At 41.6% G+C, this 15,321-nt stretch overlaps 1 protein-coding gene across 1 annotated transcript in view; it reads right to left on the reverse strand.

Moving 5' to 3' along the window:
* ERBB2 (erb-b2 receptor tyrosine kinase 2) overlaps positions 1–15,321 on the reverse strand; it is a 190,393-nt gene that overhangs the window by 81,690 nt on the left and 93,382 nt on the right. Inside the window, exons 7-8 of the mRNA XM_077459716.1 lie at positions 3,410–3,551; positions 3,204–3,320 (exon numbers count right to left, since the gene is read on the reverse strand). Of these exons, the coding sequence (XP_077315842.1) occupies positions 3,204–3,320; positions 3,410–3,551 (259 nt within the window). The remainder of the gene's footprint in view (positions 1–3,203; positions 3,321–3,409; positions 3,552–15,321) is intronic.

Raw genomic sequence — 15,321 nt, forward strand, 5'->3', positions numbered from 1 at the left:
ACATTTTGTTGTGCCCATCAGCGTGCCCCTTAACAAAATATGCCCATTGATGTGCACATTAAAAATATACCCATCAGCGTGCCCCGCAAAATAAAATTTGTCCATCGAAGTACCCCTTAACATAAAAGGTGCCCATCAGCGTGACCCTTATTTTATGTTAAGGGGCACGCTGATAGGTATATTTTTATTGTGCACACCGATGGGCATATTTTGTTAAGGGGCACCTTAACAAAACATGCCCATCAGTGTGCACATAAAAAATATACCCATGTGCTCCTTACAAAAAAAGCCCGGCATTGTGCATAATATACCCATCAGTGTGCCCCTTAAAATATGCCCAACAGTGTGCACAATAAAAACAGTCTCATGAATGATCCATAATGTGCCCACATACCTTTACTGCAGGAGCGAGGGCACAACTGAAACTGCCTGGCAAGGAGAGCCAGGACCCGGGAATAGGGAACCGCAGGCAGCAGGGGGGCAGGGCGCGCATGTGACGTCACACCCCTACTGCCCGTGAGCGTGTGTCTCTCTCCAGCTTCGAGAGACGTGGCCAGGAGCAGGGGGCGGGCACATGCGCGCAGCGTCACTGGTTGCTGGGGAAACCCGCGGTCCCAGCAAACCAGTGATTGCTTCAATTTAGTATGCTGGCGGCACGGGCAGAAGCTCCGTTCGGTCTGGACTCGGACCACGGGCCGCCATTTAATGACGGCGGATCTAAACCATTCTATTTTAGCTCTGGCTGTACGTTTAGGGTCGTTGTCCTGCTGGAAGATGAACCTCAGCCCCAGTTTCAAGTCTTTTGCAGACTCTAAAAGGTTTGCTTCTAAGATTACAACAAGAAATAAACTGCGCTCAGGAAAAAATTAAGGTTATTACAAAAGATAATAATAGAATGAAATAAAAAGAGGCTGCAGCATTAAGTGGGATACACACACTGAAATAGATATGGAAAAATTAGGGAAGCTGCGCCAATAGTCCTATTCAATAATAGGAAACAAAGTGAAATATCAACCAAAGTGTTAATAGCACCCACAGATGATGAATAAGTGTTGCTCAAAAAAATATCATTAACATTACACTAATAAAACCACCAACAGAATGTGAAAATAGCAAATAACAATTTACAGAAGGCTGAAACTAAAAAATAAAAACTAAAATATAAAAAATAATAATAATAGAGTCCAATAAAGTCCTATATGTCCGTGCTTATCGAGTCACCACGGTGAATCCAAACAGAACTGCAGATCAGTGCCCGTCACCAGATTTAGGATGCGCTTACCAGATATAGATGAATAGCCTTATTGGTATTTCATCGGAACGGATTGTAAGCTTAATAATGAAGGCTCCGTATCATACTTCTCGCATCATGATTTCACTAACACAGGTATATGGCAGCATCACAGCACTAAAAAGAGCTTCAAACATCAGCAATCGAGTGCATCTCCAACGTAGGTTAAATTAGAGGAGTTCAGTATGTGGTGAAAATCGCCAGTCCTGGACTGGCGATTTTCACCACATACTGAACTCATCTAATTTAACCTACGTTGGAGATACACTCGATTGCTGATGTTTGAAGCTCTTTTTAGTGCTGTGATGCTGCCATATACCTGTGTTAGTGAAATTTAAGATGCGAGAAGTATGATACGGAGCCTTCATTATTAAGCTTGCTTCTAAGATTGCCCTGTATTTGGCTCCATCCATCTTCCCATCAACTCTGACCAGCTTCCCTGTTCCTGCTGAAGAAAAGCATCCCGACAACATGATGCTGCCACCACCATATTTCACAGTGGGGATGGTGTGTTCAGGGTGATGTGCCGTGTTAGTTTTCCACCACACATAGTGTTTTGCTTTTAGGTCAAAAAGTTAAATTATGGTCTCATCTGACCAGAGCACCTTCTTCCACATGTTTGCTGTGTCCTCCACATAGCTTCTCGCAAACTGAAAACGGGACTTCTTATGGACTTCCTTCAACAATGGCTTTCTTCTTGCCATTTGTGGAGTGCACGACTAATAGTTGTCCTGTGGACAGATTCTCCCACCTGAGCTGTGGATCTCTGCAGCTCCTCCAGAGTTACCATGGGCCTCTTGGCTGCTTCTCTGATTAATGCTCTCCTTGCCTGGCCCATTAGTTTAGGTGGACGGCCATGTCTTGGTAGGTTTGTAGTTGTGCTTCACAGAACAGCTGTATTTATACTGAGATTTAATTACACACAGGTGGACTCTATTTACTTAATTAGGTGACCTCTAAAGGCAATTTTAGTTAGGGGTATCAGAGTAAAAGCGGCTGAATACAAATGGATGCCACACTTGTCCGATATTTGTAAAAAAATAAATAAAATATTGAAAGTTACATGACAAAATGTGGAAAATAACAAGGGGTATGAATACTTTTTTTCAAGGCACTGTATATGTTTATGGCTTAAATATTGATATTTGCCCTGTTTTGCATTTAAAATGGTCATGTTATGAACTTTTTTTAAATGTCAGTAAAAAATGTGGCTCTATCAGTAAATGTCATAATTTTTAGGGGAGAAAAAAAAAAAAAAAAAAGTGTGGTTTGTAAATTTTGGTCGTCATGTCAGTAACTTTCACTTGGCAACACTGGTCAGGGTGTCCACAGCCAAAAGCACCTACAATGTGCGTGTGAGAATCAGAAGTGGACCACAAAGCAATGGAAGTTGTTTGAGATGTTGACCTCCAAAATTCTTCAAACCTCAATCCAAAAATTGAACATCTGTGGGATATACTGGAAAAACAAGTCTGATCTGTGGAGACCCCACCTTGAAACTTACAGGACTTAAAAGGACCTGCTACTGACTGCTTGGTGCCAGATACCAAATACCACCTTCAGGAGGTCTAGTGGTGTTCTTGCCTTGACTGGTCCTTGACGGGTCAGGGGGACCTACTCAATATTAGGTGGGTAATCATAAGGTTATGGCTGATCAGCGCATAGATTCCCTTTAAAACACAAATAATTAGTGTATGCGTGATAGATGCACCGCTGCCTGCTGAAAATGGGTCACAGGAGTGCAGAAAGAACTGCACTCACGTGAGCCACAGGAGAAGTAGTACAGCCAAACATGATTTGATTGTACTTGTTTAAAAAAAAAAGAAATAGTACTCCACACAAAAAGTTAGCATAAAAATCTAATTAGGAAATTGTGAACACAAAATGTCAATCATTTATAGATCCTTATTACCTTTACTGCACTGGTTGGTGCACTTTTCACACTTCTGTACGTCTCCGACAATCACTTCTTGATTATTTTGTGGGCAGAGAAGAGTGCAGGATCCGACTTCCGTGGCCAGGTAGTTATCTACATTTTAGAAAAGAACAAAGCATGTAAAACGAGTCACAGTGCTGCTTTCTATAAAATCTAGAATAGGCGAGGGGGGTGCATCTTACAAGGACATCGTATGACGCAGCTTGCTCCATATGTGTATCGTCCATCTTTGTTCGTGACAGATTCAAAGGTCTCCGAGTTGTATGAGACTAAAAGTGGACACAGCAGCTCACAAGTGCCATTGTTATTAAAATGGCGGCAAGCCTGTAGAGAAAGCAAAGATGTTTGTATTTTACATGCTGAGGAGAAGGGATACAGTGCTTCCGGAAAGTATTCACAGAGCTTCGCTTTTTCCACATTTTGTTATGTTACAGCCTTATTTCAAAATGTATTAAATTCATTATTTTCCTCAAAATTCTACAAACAATATCCCATAATGACAACGTGAAAGAAGTTTGTTTGGAATCTTTAAGGTCCAAGCAGTACTGATTTACAAATTTTTAAGCAGAATGTAAAAACAAAAAACCAAAAAAAAAAAAAAACACCTCTGAGGGAAAGAACAAAAAAAACATACAAATCAATGGCAATAAAGATAAGAGAAGAGTTAGTGAGATAAGACAGAGGGAGAGCTATGGAATGGAGGGGGGGTTGCTAGTCACAGAGGGGGTTGTAAAACTTTAGTATAATGAGTAAGGAAACCTATATCTAAATTCAGGCCATTATTTTTTGTGTCAAAAAGAATTATCATTCTTAGTTCAAAGGTTTTCCTTTCCTGGATAGTTCTGAAATTCCCTTTAAGAACTAAAACATTGAGGTCTTCTATAGTGTGGTCCGGTTGTGAGAAGTGATGTCCCACAGGTGTACATAAACTGTCTTCTTTATGTTCCTTGATGGTATGTCTGTGTAAATTCATCCTCGTTTGCAACTTCTGTCCTGTTTCACCAACATAAGATCCTTTGCTGCACCTTTTGCATTGGATGAGGTACACAACATTGCTGGAGGTACAGTTGTAAGATCCCATGATATTGAAGGTCCCGTTTGTGTGTGTGACACTTTTGGATAGATTGATCTGGTTGCATAGTTTGCAGCGCTTTTTATTGCAGGGTTTGCTTCCATTATTTGTGTCATCATAATCAGAGTGAAGTTTCCTGCTGATTAGTTTGTGTCTGAGGTTGGGAACCCAACCTCAGACACAAACTAATCAGCAGGAAACTTCACTCTGATTATGATGACACAAATAATGGAAGCAAACCCTGCAATAAAAAGCGCTGCAAACTATGCAACCAGATCAATCTATCCAAAAGTGTCACACACACAAACGGGACCTTCAATATCATGGGATCTTACAACTGTACCTCCAGCAATGTTGTGTACCTCATCCAATGCAAAAGGTGCAGCAAAGGATCTTATGTTGGTGAAACAGGACAGAAGTTGCAAACGAGGATGAATTTACACAGACATACCATCAAGGAACATAAAGAAGACAGTTTATGTACACCTGTGGGACATCACTTCTCACAACCGGACCACACTATAGAAGACCTCAATGTTTTAGTTCTTAAAGGGAATTTCAGAACTATCCAGGAAAGGAAAACCTTTGAACTAAGAATGATAATTCTTTTTGACACAAAAAATAATGGCCTGAATTTAGATATAGGTTTCCTTACTCATTATACTAAAGTTTTACAACCCCCTCTGTGACTAGCAACCCCCCCTCCATTCCATAGCTCTCCCTCTGTCTTATCTCACTAACTCTTCTCTTATCTTTATTGCCATTGATTTGTATGTTTTTTTTGTTGTTCTTTCCCTCAGAGGTGTTTTTTTTTTTTTGGTTTTGTTTTTACATTCTGCTTAAAAATTTGTAAATCAGTACTGCTTGGACCTTGAAGAAGGGGACATACCCGAAAGCTTGTCCTGAAAAATTGTATGTTAGTGCAAATAAAAAAAGTATCACGGACAGTACTCAATTTTCTCTGTCACAATTGCACTAATACGGCTACAATCACATTAAATTTGGAATCTTTACAAATTTTTTTTAAAATCAAAAAAAGAAAAAAAAAAAAAAAAAAAGTCCCATGTACATAAGTATACACAGCCTTTGCGCAATACTTTGTTGAAGCACCTTTGGCACCAATTGCAGGCTCACTATTTTGAGTATGATGCTACAAGCTTGGCACACCTATTTTTGGGCAGTTTCTCCCATTCTTCTTTTGCAGGATCTCTCAAGCTCCATCAGGTTGGATGGGGAGCATCGGTGCACAATGAAGTCTGGGCTCTGGCTGGGCCACTCAAGGACAGAGTCGTCCCTTAGCCACTCCTTAGTTATCTTGGCTGTGTGCTTTGAGTTGTTGTCCTGTTGGTAGATGAACCTTCACTCCAGTCTGAGGTCCAGAGCGAGCGTTCTGGAGCAGGTTTTCATCAAGGATGTCTCTGTACATTGCTGCATTCATCTTTCCCTCAATCCTGACTAGTCTCCCAGTTCATGCTGCTGAAAAACCATACCCACAGCATGATGCTTCACTGTAGGGATGGTATTGCCCAGGTGTGATGAGCGGTGCCTGGTTTCCTCCAGAAATTATGCTTGCCCAAAGAGTTCAATCTTTGTTTCATCAGACCAGAGAATTTTGTTTCTCATGGTCTAAGGAATCACGTACACTGCTGTTGGTAAACTGACGTTTAGGAGCAGTTGGGCATTTTTTTCAACTGCTCCTGAACTGTCCTCAATGTTATCTTATCAGTACATGTACACAGAGTCGTTAATAGTCTTTTGCATTGTCATTATGGGGGTTTGCTTGTAGAATGTTGAGGAAAATATTGAATTTAATCCATTTTGGGAGAAGGCTGTAACATAACAAAATGTGAAAAAAGCGAAGCACCGAATTCTTTCTGGATGCATTGTATATGGTCTGAATTATGGATCACTTTTGTAGACAAGCTCTCTTGCCTAATAATGGTTTATGTATCTAATAATCAAGCCTAGTAGCATGCAAGCTTTGGCACACTCCCCTAGAGCTTCAATCTACCATCAGACCCCACCAAAAATACTATGCATATATTGACTTTCTGAAGGTTGAGAATTACAAAATTTATAAAACTTACAAAATTGATAAATTTACCATCACCCTTTCACCTCAATGTGATGATGATTGGGCGACAGAGGCAATAAATTATGGGACATGGGAGGAATAGTGTCACATATTCCCCTGAACTGGAAGTACCTTTTTCTTTTTTAAATAAAATGCATGAGTTTACTAAATTATTATACACTATTTATACAGCGCCAACAGTTTACACAGCGCTTTACAATGTATAGGGGGGACAACACAATTACAGTACAGTTCAATACAAAAAAAAGGTAACGGAGGGCCCTGCTCATAGAGCTTACATTCTAACGGGAGGGGGTGGTGATATAGAAGGTAATAGCTGCAGAGAATGATTTGATGGGGGTGGCTTGGGGACAGTTGTTAGGTGTGGGTGGGATAGGCTTCCCTGAATAAGGGAGTTTTCAGGGATCTCCTAAAAGGTGGACAGGTTAGGGGCTGAGTGGATATACCAGGGCAGGGAGCTCCAGGGGATGGGAGAGGCTCTGGAGAAGTCCTGAAGGCGAGAGGAGCCAACAAGGGAGCTAGAGGGGAGGAGGTCCTGGAAGGAGCGGAGGGGACGATTTGGGCGATATCTGCTAAACTCGATTTGGGCGATATCTACTAAACTCATGTTTCTACATAAAAGTGCATATATGTTCACAATTACAGTAATCATATTAAAAAAAAAAAAAAAAAAAAAAAAAATCTGATTATGAATAGGTTTCATAAAATAATGAACTGAAACCATGACAGTCTTGCATGTGCTTTTGATGAGCGGTGCACCGAAAATTCAGTATGCACTTGGCTGAAAACTGAAACCGAAATGGATAATTTTTAAAAAACAAGTTTTAAATTGAATTAATGTGGCTGGTGTTTTTGCATTGAAAGAGGAGGGGGGGGGGGGCTTTGCGTTCTTGAACTGAAGTCAATAGGGGGTGTTTTTTTTTCACAGACTTCAATGGGATGCAGCATGACATTAAATCGGCACCTTTAATTTTTTTCTACTGGCAAAATGGCGATAACCCCAATTTCAGCCAATATATATCGGTGCGTCCCTACTTGTTATATACATACATTCTAAAACACATTGCCAAAATGTTCACTTATGCCTAGTGAGATAATTCTAACGTCAAACTTAACGTAGGAGTAGAATTACACCATAGATCCAAAACATTTGGAATTTTAGGGGACAGTTCTATTCACATTTTTTTATGGGATAATCCAATTCACCAAGGGGTAAACTGATTAACCAATGATTTCCACTGGGCTACAGTAGGGGAGGATGAACCATTTATAGCTATGGTTTTGAGGTCCATCTTATGAATTTTCTTTGTGTGTACAAGGGAGATTTGCAGTAAGGTGGTGACCACATAAACCAATTGCTGACCGTAGACAGATATAGTCTAGCAAACCAATATTAGGTACATGAAATTTGGGGTTCATTACATCATATACAGTTGGAGGTGGCCACTTGTCCCTCATTTCTGCCTTGTTTAACAGAAGATGGATATGTTATGTTCGCCTAGGCAAATTACGTGTACTGAGCTCCCTTTGCCTCCTGGGATATGCATGTCACATATTCCAGGAGGCATTCTCTCTCCATTCAGTAAAGGAGGAGGGGGGTAGACCTAGTGGCATGTCATCGGTAGGCTTACCGGCTGAACATGGAAAAGCTGGCGCCAAACGATGAGATCACAGAAACGTATTGTAGCAGGTGACTGGGCATTGGCAAAGCAGAAGAGGATCTCAGCAGGACACCGCTGGATCTGCTGGGGTAAGTATCTGAACTGTGCAGAAGACAACCCTCAGGGGTGAACGAGTATCTGGTTTTGACAGGTACCCACTTCTGCGTGCTCTTGCTGCGGCGAGGTCTTCCGGAAGCGCGGGCCCCCTCCTCCAGCGCCAGGCCAGTCACAAAGCACAGTGCTCTTCCCGTACAGGCAATGGCGACAGCAGCACAATAGGGCCAATAGAAACTGGGTTTCAGACATCGCTGGATTCCTGGACAGGCAAGTGTCCCAATATAAAAAGAAAACCAGTAGCTACAGTATTTTGGAGAAGGGGGGAGGGGGGTGCTGGACCTCCTCTTTAAGAAGACAGATGGCCACTTAATGAAATTGGAGAAGTGGTTCAACCTTAAGGTTCTTTTACTGTCAAAGTGGTAAGGATGTGAAACTCCCTTCCACAGTTGGTGGTGTCAGCTGGACGTGTCAATCGTTTAAAAAAAGAAACTCCTAGATGGGCATCTTTGACGCAATACAGGGATACCAGAGGTGACAAACACACGTACACAGATGGAACTGGATGGACCAGTGTCTTTATTCAACCTTACCAACTATGTAACTATATATGTAACTATCTGCACTTACTCAAGAGGATCAAGAAATGGCTAGAAATGCTAGGGGAGTGCTTTTCAAAGCAATTTCTCAACAAATTAAAGCATTGAGACATGGATGGATGGATGAGTTTTGCTTTGAAGGAGGGAAGGAGGGTTCTTCTCAACTAAGCAAACCTTGCCTGCAAGCCTGAACTAAGGGCAGATATATCCTAGGATTAAATGCTGAATTAATCATCTGCCCTTACTCAAGATGGCTAGAAATGTTATTATAAAGCCCCATACACACTATCAGATTTTCTGCTGATTTTTGTCTTCAGATTTACCAAAACCATGTAGTGCAAGGGCCTGCCTGATTGCACACAAATTGAAACTCCTAAGATTTGACCTCATATTATATGGTTTTGGTAAATCTGAAGGAAAAACTCATAGTGTGTATGGGGCTTTAGGGGTGTTTTTCTAAGTTATTTCTTAACAAAAATAAAGCATGGAGATAGGGATCAAAGGATAGTCGAAATTCCTTTCAATATAAAAATGAACTAAATAGTGTTTCTTGTGGTTCTCATAGTCGAGTGCCACTTTAAGTACCATTTTTTTTACTGCGGTTTAAACAGCAGATTGGGGCTACTACACAGCACATCTAATATAAAAAGGTAGGCATCTTATTGTACCTGCTACTAAGCCTGGGCACCAGTTAGGTAAACCTAGGCTCAGTGCAGGTTTACTTTGAAGACTATTCGCACTTGAAAACAAAAATCGATCACAAATGCCATCACCGTGGCCTTCATTGATGCAACAAACATTAAAAACATAACCAACCTGTTAATCCTGAAGTTGGCTTCATTATAGCTAAAGCAGCTGCTTAGATTTTTTTATCTGTTTTGGACAGACTGAGGTAGGTGGTAGAACCTTTGTTAGAGTTTTAGTGCTATCTAAGCCCCTGTCTAGAAGATTTCACCTGACTTCCAGTTCCAGTCACTCTTGCAGATCATCACTTTTTAACCACTTCCCAAATGGGCCATAGTAAAATGACACCCTTGGTTGGAAGTCGAATACCTGGTTATGGTCAAACCAATATGCCATAACCCCGGTACTGCTTTTTTCAGACGGTGATTCCCTAACTGCTAAAAATGATCAGAGCGCCTCCGTCTCCCTGTGCTCACGCACAAATCTGGAAATCTAAACTGGTAACAGGTAGATATTTTAAAAGCGTGGCCTTACCTCATTCTAAGGATAGATCTTGGTATATGCATAAGCATTTGACCAATCAATCTTTTTGTCTCGACATTGAAACAGCACTTCAGGATTACCTCCTACATAATAATATCCCGGAGACCTCTCCCATCCTTTTATGGGAAGCCCATAAGCCTGTGATCCGAGGCAAATGCATTTCAACTGCCACCTTCCTTAAAAGGGATAATGGACTGGAACGTCTCCAACAACTAGAATTAGATTTCCAGCATCATTTCCTACAGTTCCAGACTACCCCATCGGAAACGAATAAGTCTATCATGGACAAGACACGATTGGAGTTAGATTTACTCCTGTCGGAAGCGGCAGACAAAACCCTACGCAGAGCCAGCCATACTATATATACGAAAGCTAATAAGCCAGACACCTTTCTGGCACTCTGCCTTAGACACCCCGAGCGAGTCCACAAACCAATTAGACTTAAAGTAGACAAAGGGGTTCATAAAAGAAACCCAGTTAGAATAGTGACTGAATTTAGTAGACGAGTAGCCAAATTGTATGAATCTGCCGCCCCTCTTCCTCAGGAAATGGCCGAGACATTATTCCATGACTTGCCGATCCCCTCATTATAAACTACAACTCGCGCCACCATCGACGCACAGATTTCGCCTCTTGAGGTGCTGCAGGCTATCAAAACTCTTAAACCTCATAAGAAACCTGGCCCAGATGGGTTTACGGGCCTATATTACAAAAGATTTGCCGGCATCCTGGCCCCTCTCCTGGCGAACTCGTTCAATGCACTGTTAAAAGGGGGGACTTTTGGTGGAGATACACTTACGGCCTCCGTTTCCATGATACCGAAACCCAATACCGACCATACCCTCTGGTCTAACTATAGGCCCTATATCGCTCTTAAATGTTGATATAAAACTTTTAGCGAAGATCCCGTCTACACGTTTGAACCCACACATCGGAGGGTTGATACATAGGGACCAAGTGGGTTTCATACCCATGCAACTATCTCGCGACATACGCAAAGCTTTTGATACTGTGTCCTGGCCCTATCTTACTTACATATTGCAAAGATGGGTATTTGGCCTGCACTTTCTCCACTGGATAGATGCTTTATATACTCGCCCTCAAGCTTATGTTCGTTACTCCAGTTTTCGCTCGGACAGGTTTCCCATCCAACGTGGTACTAGGCAGGGGTGTCCTTTGTCCCCTCTAATTTTTGCACTCGCCATTGAGCCCTTAGCAGCCCTGATTAGATCAAAGCCGGATATCCGAGGATTAGAAATAGCCTCCATGACACATTAATTGTGTCTCTTTGCGGATGACGCCCTCCTTTTTATCACTTCACCCCATACCACTATACCAAATCTTTTTAATGTTCTAGATGCGTTTGCCCGTATCTCAGGACTTGAGGTAAATCAAACTAAATCTACAGCCCTCGATGTGTCCCTCCCTGCGGAGATTCTCCAACGTCTACACGAAAACTACCCCTTTCACCGGTCCACGTCCTTTATATCCTATTTAGGAATAAAATTGACTAGAAACCCAGCCCAACTATATCAAGCAAACTACCTGCCCATGTTGTGTAATCTCTCATCACTCCTCACTGCCTGGCAGCCCCTGTGTGTCTCCTGGTTGGGATGGATTGCCCCTGCGAAAATGTCCCTATTACCCAAATTGCTGTATCTGTAAAGAGTACTCCCAGTCATGGTCCCACCATACTTCCATTGGCTCTGGATGACCCTAACTCTTAAATACATTTGGGGTAACACGAGGCCTAGGATCTCTAAAACTGTTCTTTTCCGCCACAAACTTAAAGGTGGCTTGGGAATACCAAATTTTAAAAATTATTATTATGCCGCTCAACTGTCGCAAACGGCCCTATTTCACGCTACATCAGAAATCCCTCTATGGGTTAGTCTGGAGGCTGTAGAGGCCCCATCCCATATCAGTTTCAAATTTAGTTTGGCTCCCACCTCAGATGCGTAAAATAACTCACCAAGCCTGTTACCTGTCATTCCCTCAAAATTTGGCATATGGTAGGCATCCCTTTTAAATTACAATCACCGCACCTGCCCTTGCTCTCATTCTTAGGCCATCCAAAACTTTTATCCAGCCTGCGTGGAGCCAAATGCCTGTTTGGCATGGTCCCGTGCGGGCCTGACTCGTGTATGTGACCCGTCTTCGGATAACTCCTTTATTGCGTTCCCGGATTTGCAGGCCCAGGTGCAATTACCCCCTAAAGAGTGTTTTCCGCTATCTCCAGATAGTTCACTTTCTCCAGACAGACAATGATCAAACCCTGTAGAAACAGAATGAAACTCTGGAAAGCCGCACTCCGGATTGTGTAAAAATTAGATGCCTTTATTTCTTCAAAATGCAAGTGCAAAACTCCATTGAACAAAACGTCACAGCAAGAAGGGAAGAAAAAAGGATTTTTGAATAAAATTGCTAACGCGTTTCACGCTACAAACAGCGCTTACTCATAGCTATCCAGAGTTTCGTTCTGTTTCTACACATTTGGCTTATGCAATCAGCCTGCACCTGGAACCCCCATCCATTTGGAGAGCTAGCAGCCCGTCAGTGGTTTTTGACTTGGAGCGGTGAAATCTCTGTTTGTTTTGTCGACTTTCTGGATCTTTTTGAATGATCAAACCCTGTCCCAACCTCAGCACCCTGTCTCCATTTGAATCCATATGCTCCTCAGACCCACACGCCCCGGGTATTATCTCATATCTTTATACTTACCTATCCTCCACATCTGATGACCCTTCGCGATACACTGCACAGTGGGCCACAGATCTATCGATCAACCCCGATACGGAGTCATGGACTGACATATATGGGCCAATACAAAAAATTCCTCACAGAACGTTGTCGCCTCTGAGGTCAACTATAAGGTCCTAATGTGCTGGTACCTGGTTCCCTCTAGGATTGCCAAATTTGTACCTAACTACCCACCAAACTGTTTTAGGGGCTGCAAGGACCTGGGCAACCATGTCCACATCTGGTGGACGTGGCCAGTAGTGAAGAGCTTTTGGACAACAATTTTCAAAATGATATCCTTATTGATCCAAAGTCCCTTAGCCCCCGACCCTGCAATGGCCCTATTGAACTGGTTACCCCAAGAACTTACTAAAGCCCAAAATCGTCTCTTTCTCCAGGTGACGACCGCAGCCAAACAGACTATTGCGAAAGCCTGGAGGACACCAACTCTGAATGTCTCTGAAGCAAAGCATAGAGTCATGCAGGCTATGATCCATAGCAGGATAGAGGCAGTAATCCTGGACAAAATCCCCCAATTTAACACTCGCCTCATGGCTCCCTAGCCCAGAACGGTGGCCGTCTGGACGCGATAGACGCTGCCCGGGGTTTGCGCGGGCCATCCGACCATTCCCTTTTTCTCACCCCACCCCTCTCTCATGTTCCTCCCCCTTCCCTATAAGTCTCTATATCTCTTTTCTAACTATTCCTTCTCCTCTTTCTCTTTTCATGTATGTAAAACTTAGCACGCGGAACTAGACCGTCTTCAGTTACCTCTTTTGATAACTAATATTTCGCTGATGTTAACTACATGTCTCTCCGTTTTCGGAGACCGTAAGTTTGTTCCAACCCAGCTCTCCCTTTGGGTCCTTCATAATAGATATGCACTGTATCTATGCGGTTTTCAGACCCGATTTGGATCTTCCTAATGTAAATGTATCCACAAAGTTAAAATGTTGTATATTTGGTTACTCTTCATTTCTGCAACTAATGTAAAATGTTCTGCTCTTTATGTTGTGTACTATTTGATCTCTTAATAAAACTATTTGAAAGTAAAAGCGGCGCCTATATAGATTTTTAAGTACCGTAGTGTGGCACCATTCCATGAGCGTGCACAGTTTTAAAAACATGACATGTTGGGTATCTATTTACTCGGCGCAACATCATCTTCCATTTATTTGGGAAAATATATTTTTATATATATTTTATAGTTTTATAGTTATATATTCTGTTTTGTTCTTTTTAATACATTAAAGTGTATTTTTTCAAATCAAGTCTACCAGTCAGTTTTTGAGGAGGACCTGATCAGAAGCTTCATTAGGTCTATGGGCAGGCATAAGTAAATTTATGTATGTCTGTTTATACCGAGTCCGTTCAGGTCCATACAAAAAATGGAAAAGGACTGTTTTTGTTTTTTTAGACCTAAACATGGCGGATTAGATGTAACTTGATGTAAACAGCCACAAGTCCATTGGATTTGCCCAATCTTCATAAACAGATCCCTGTGTGAAATGTTCAAAATAATTGCAACAGCAGACATAAAATGATTAATGTAAAACCTGGACAAAAATGTCTTAACTTTTGCCAGAACTTTTTCATTGCCAGTTGCTAAACAATGTAAAGAGTGCAGTCCAGCATATATAAAATGTCATTGTATCTTGCGCAAGTCCCAGAAAGACTGGCTGTTATACAGAGCCAGCCAGCTTTTATCTTTTATGCTACATTGGTAAGTGCAATCTTTATTTTACTAATACATTTTTAAAAGAGCTTGTACTATGGAAGCTTTATCTTTTTTGGGGTTTCATGTGACAGTCTCCTCAAGAGGGGTGGGTACCATTACCTTCAGCCTAATCCCCTTGAATGGGCAGAGGCCTTGGCTGGGTTTAATGCCACAAGTGAGAGAGACCTTCCGTAACAGGGGGCCAACATTAGGCCTAATCTATGAGGTGGACACTTTTTCACTAGTAATCACACACCAGTCGGGTGATGGATAAGTGCACTTTGTGACTGATTGGACTTCGGTTTATCACCCTTTGGACACTTTTTTGCTTTTTCCTTTCAATGTTAAGCGCAACTCTATTTGAACTATATTATTGGTGCTGTGCATGTCTCACAAAGAGTTGCTGCTCTATGGTTACACATTTGCCTATGCTATATAAAATTTGGTATTTAGAATAGCGCAGTTTTACATTTTTTTTTTTATATCGCAAGACAAATATTAGGAAAATTAAAGCCAAAATGCATTCTTGGAGTCAGGGTGCAGAACTACTAATAAAATGCACAAATCTATAGAGAATTAGTAGAAGGCCACATGTTATAAGACCTGCAGAGTTTCTTGGGATCCTTCTGAAAGGAACATGCAACTCCCCACCTTCTAAACTGCTGCTGAATGTATCCATAAAGGGCCAGGGAAAGAAATAAAAGAAAATACGTTATTTTTTTAATTATTTTTGATGCTACTCTAGGCAGATATGCAATAATAATGGGGGGGGATCTTTAAAAAAAAAAAAAAAAAAAAAAAAACAGTCAAAAAGGCTTTTATAGAACATATTAAATAACTTCCAATGCACAAGCCATACGTTTTTTCAACAATGACAGTTACACAGTTGAGTTAACGTTGGAATTGCTACATATCTAAACATATCATACA

This window comes from Lithobates pipiens, unplaced genomic scaffold (genome assembly GCF_037356315.1).
Source record: "Lithobates pipiens isolate NorthernLeopardFrog02 unplaced genomic scaffold, aLitPip1_a1.2 Scaffold_28, whole genome shotgun sequence".
In the NCBI taxonomy this organism is placed as follows: domain Eukaryota; kingdom Metazoa; phylum Chordata; class Amphibia; order Anura; family Ranidae; genus Lithobates; species Lithobates pipiens.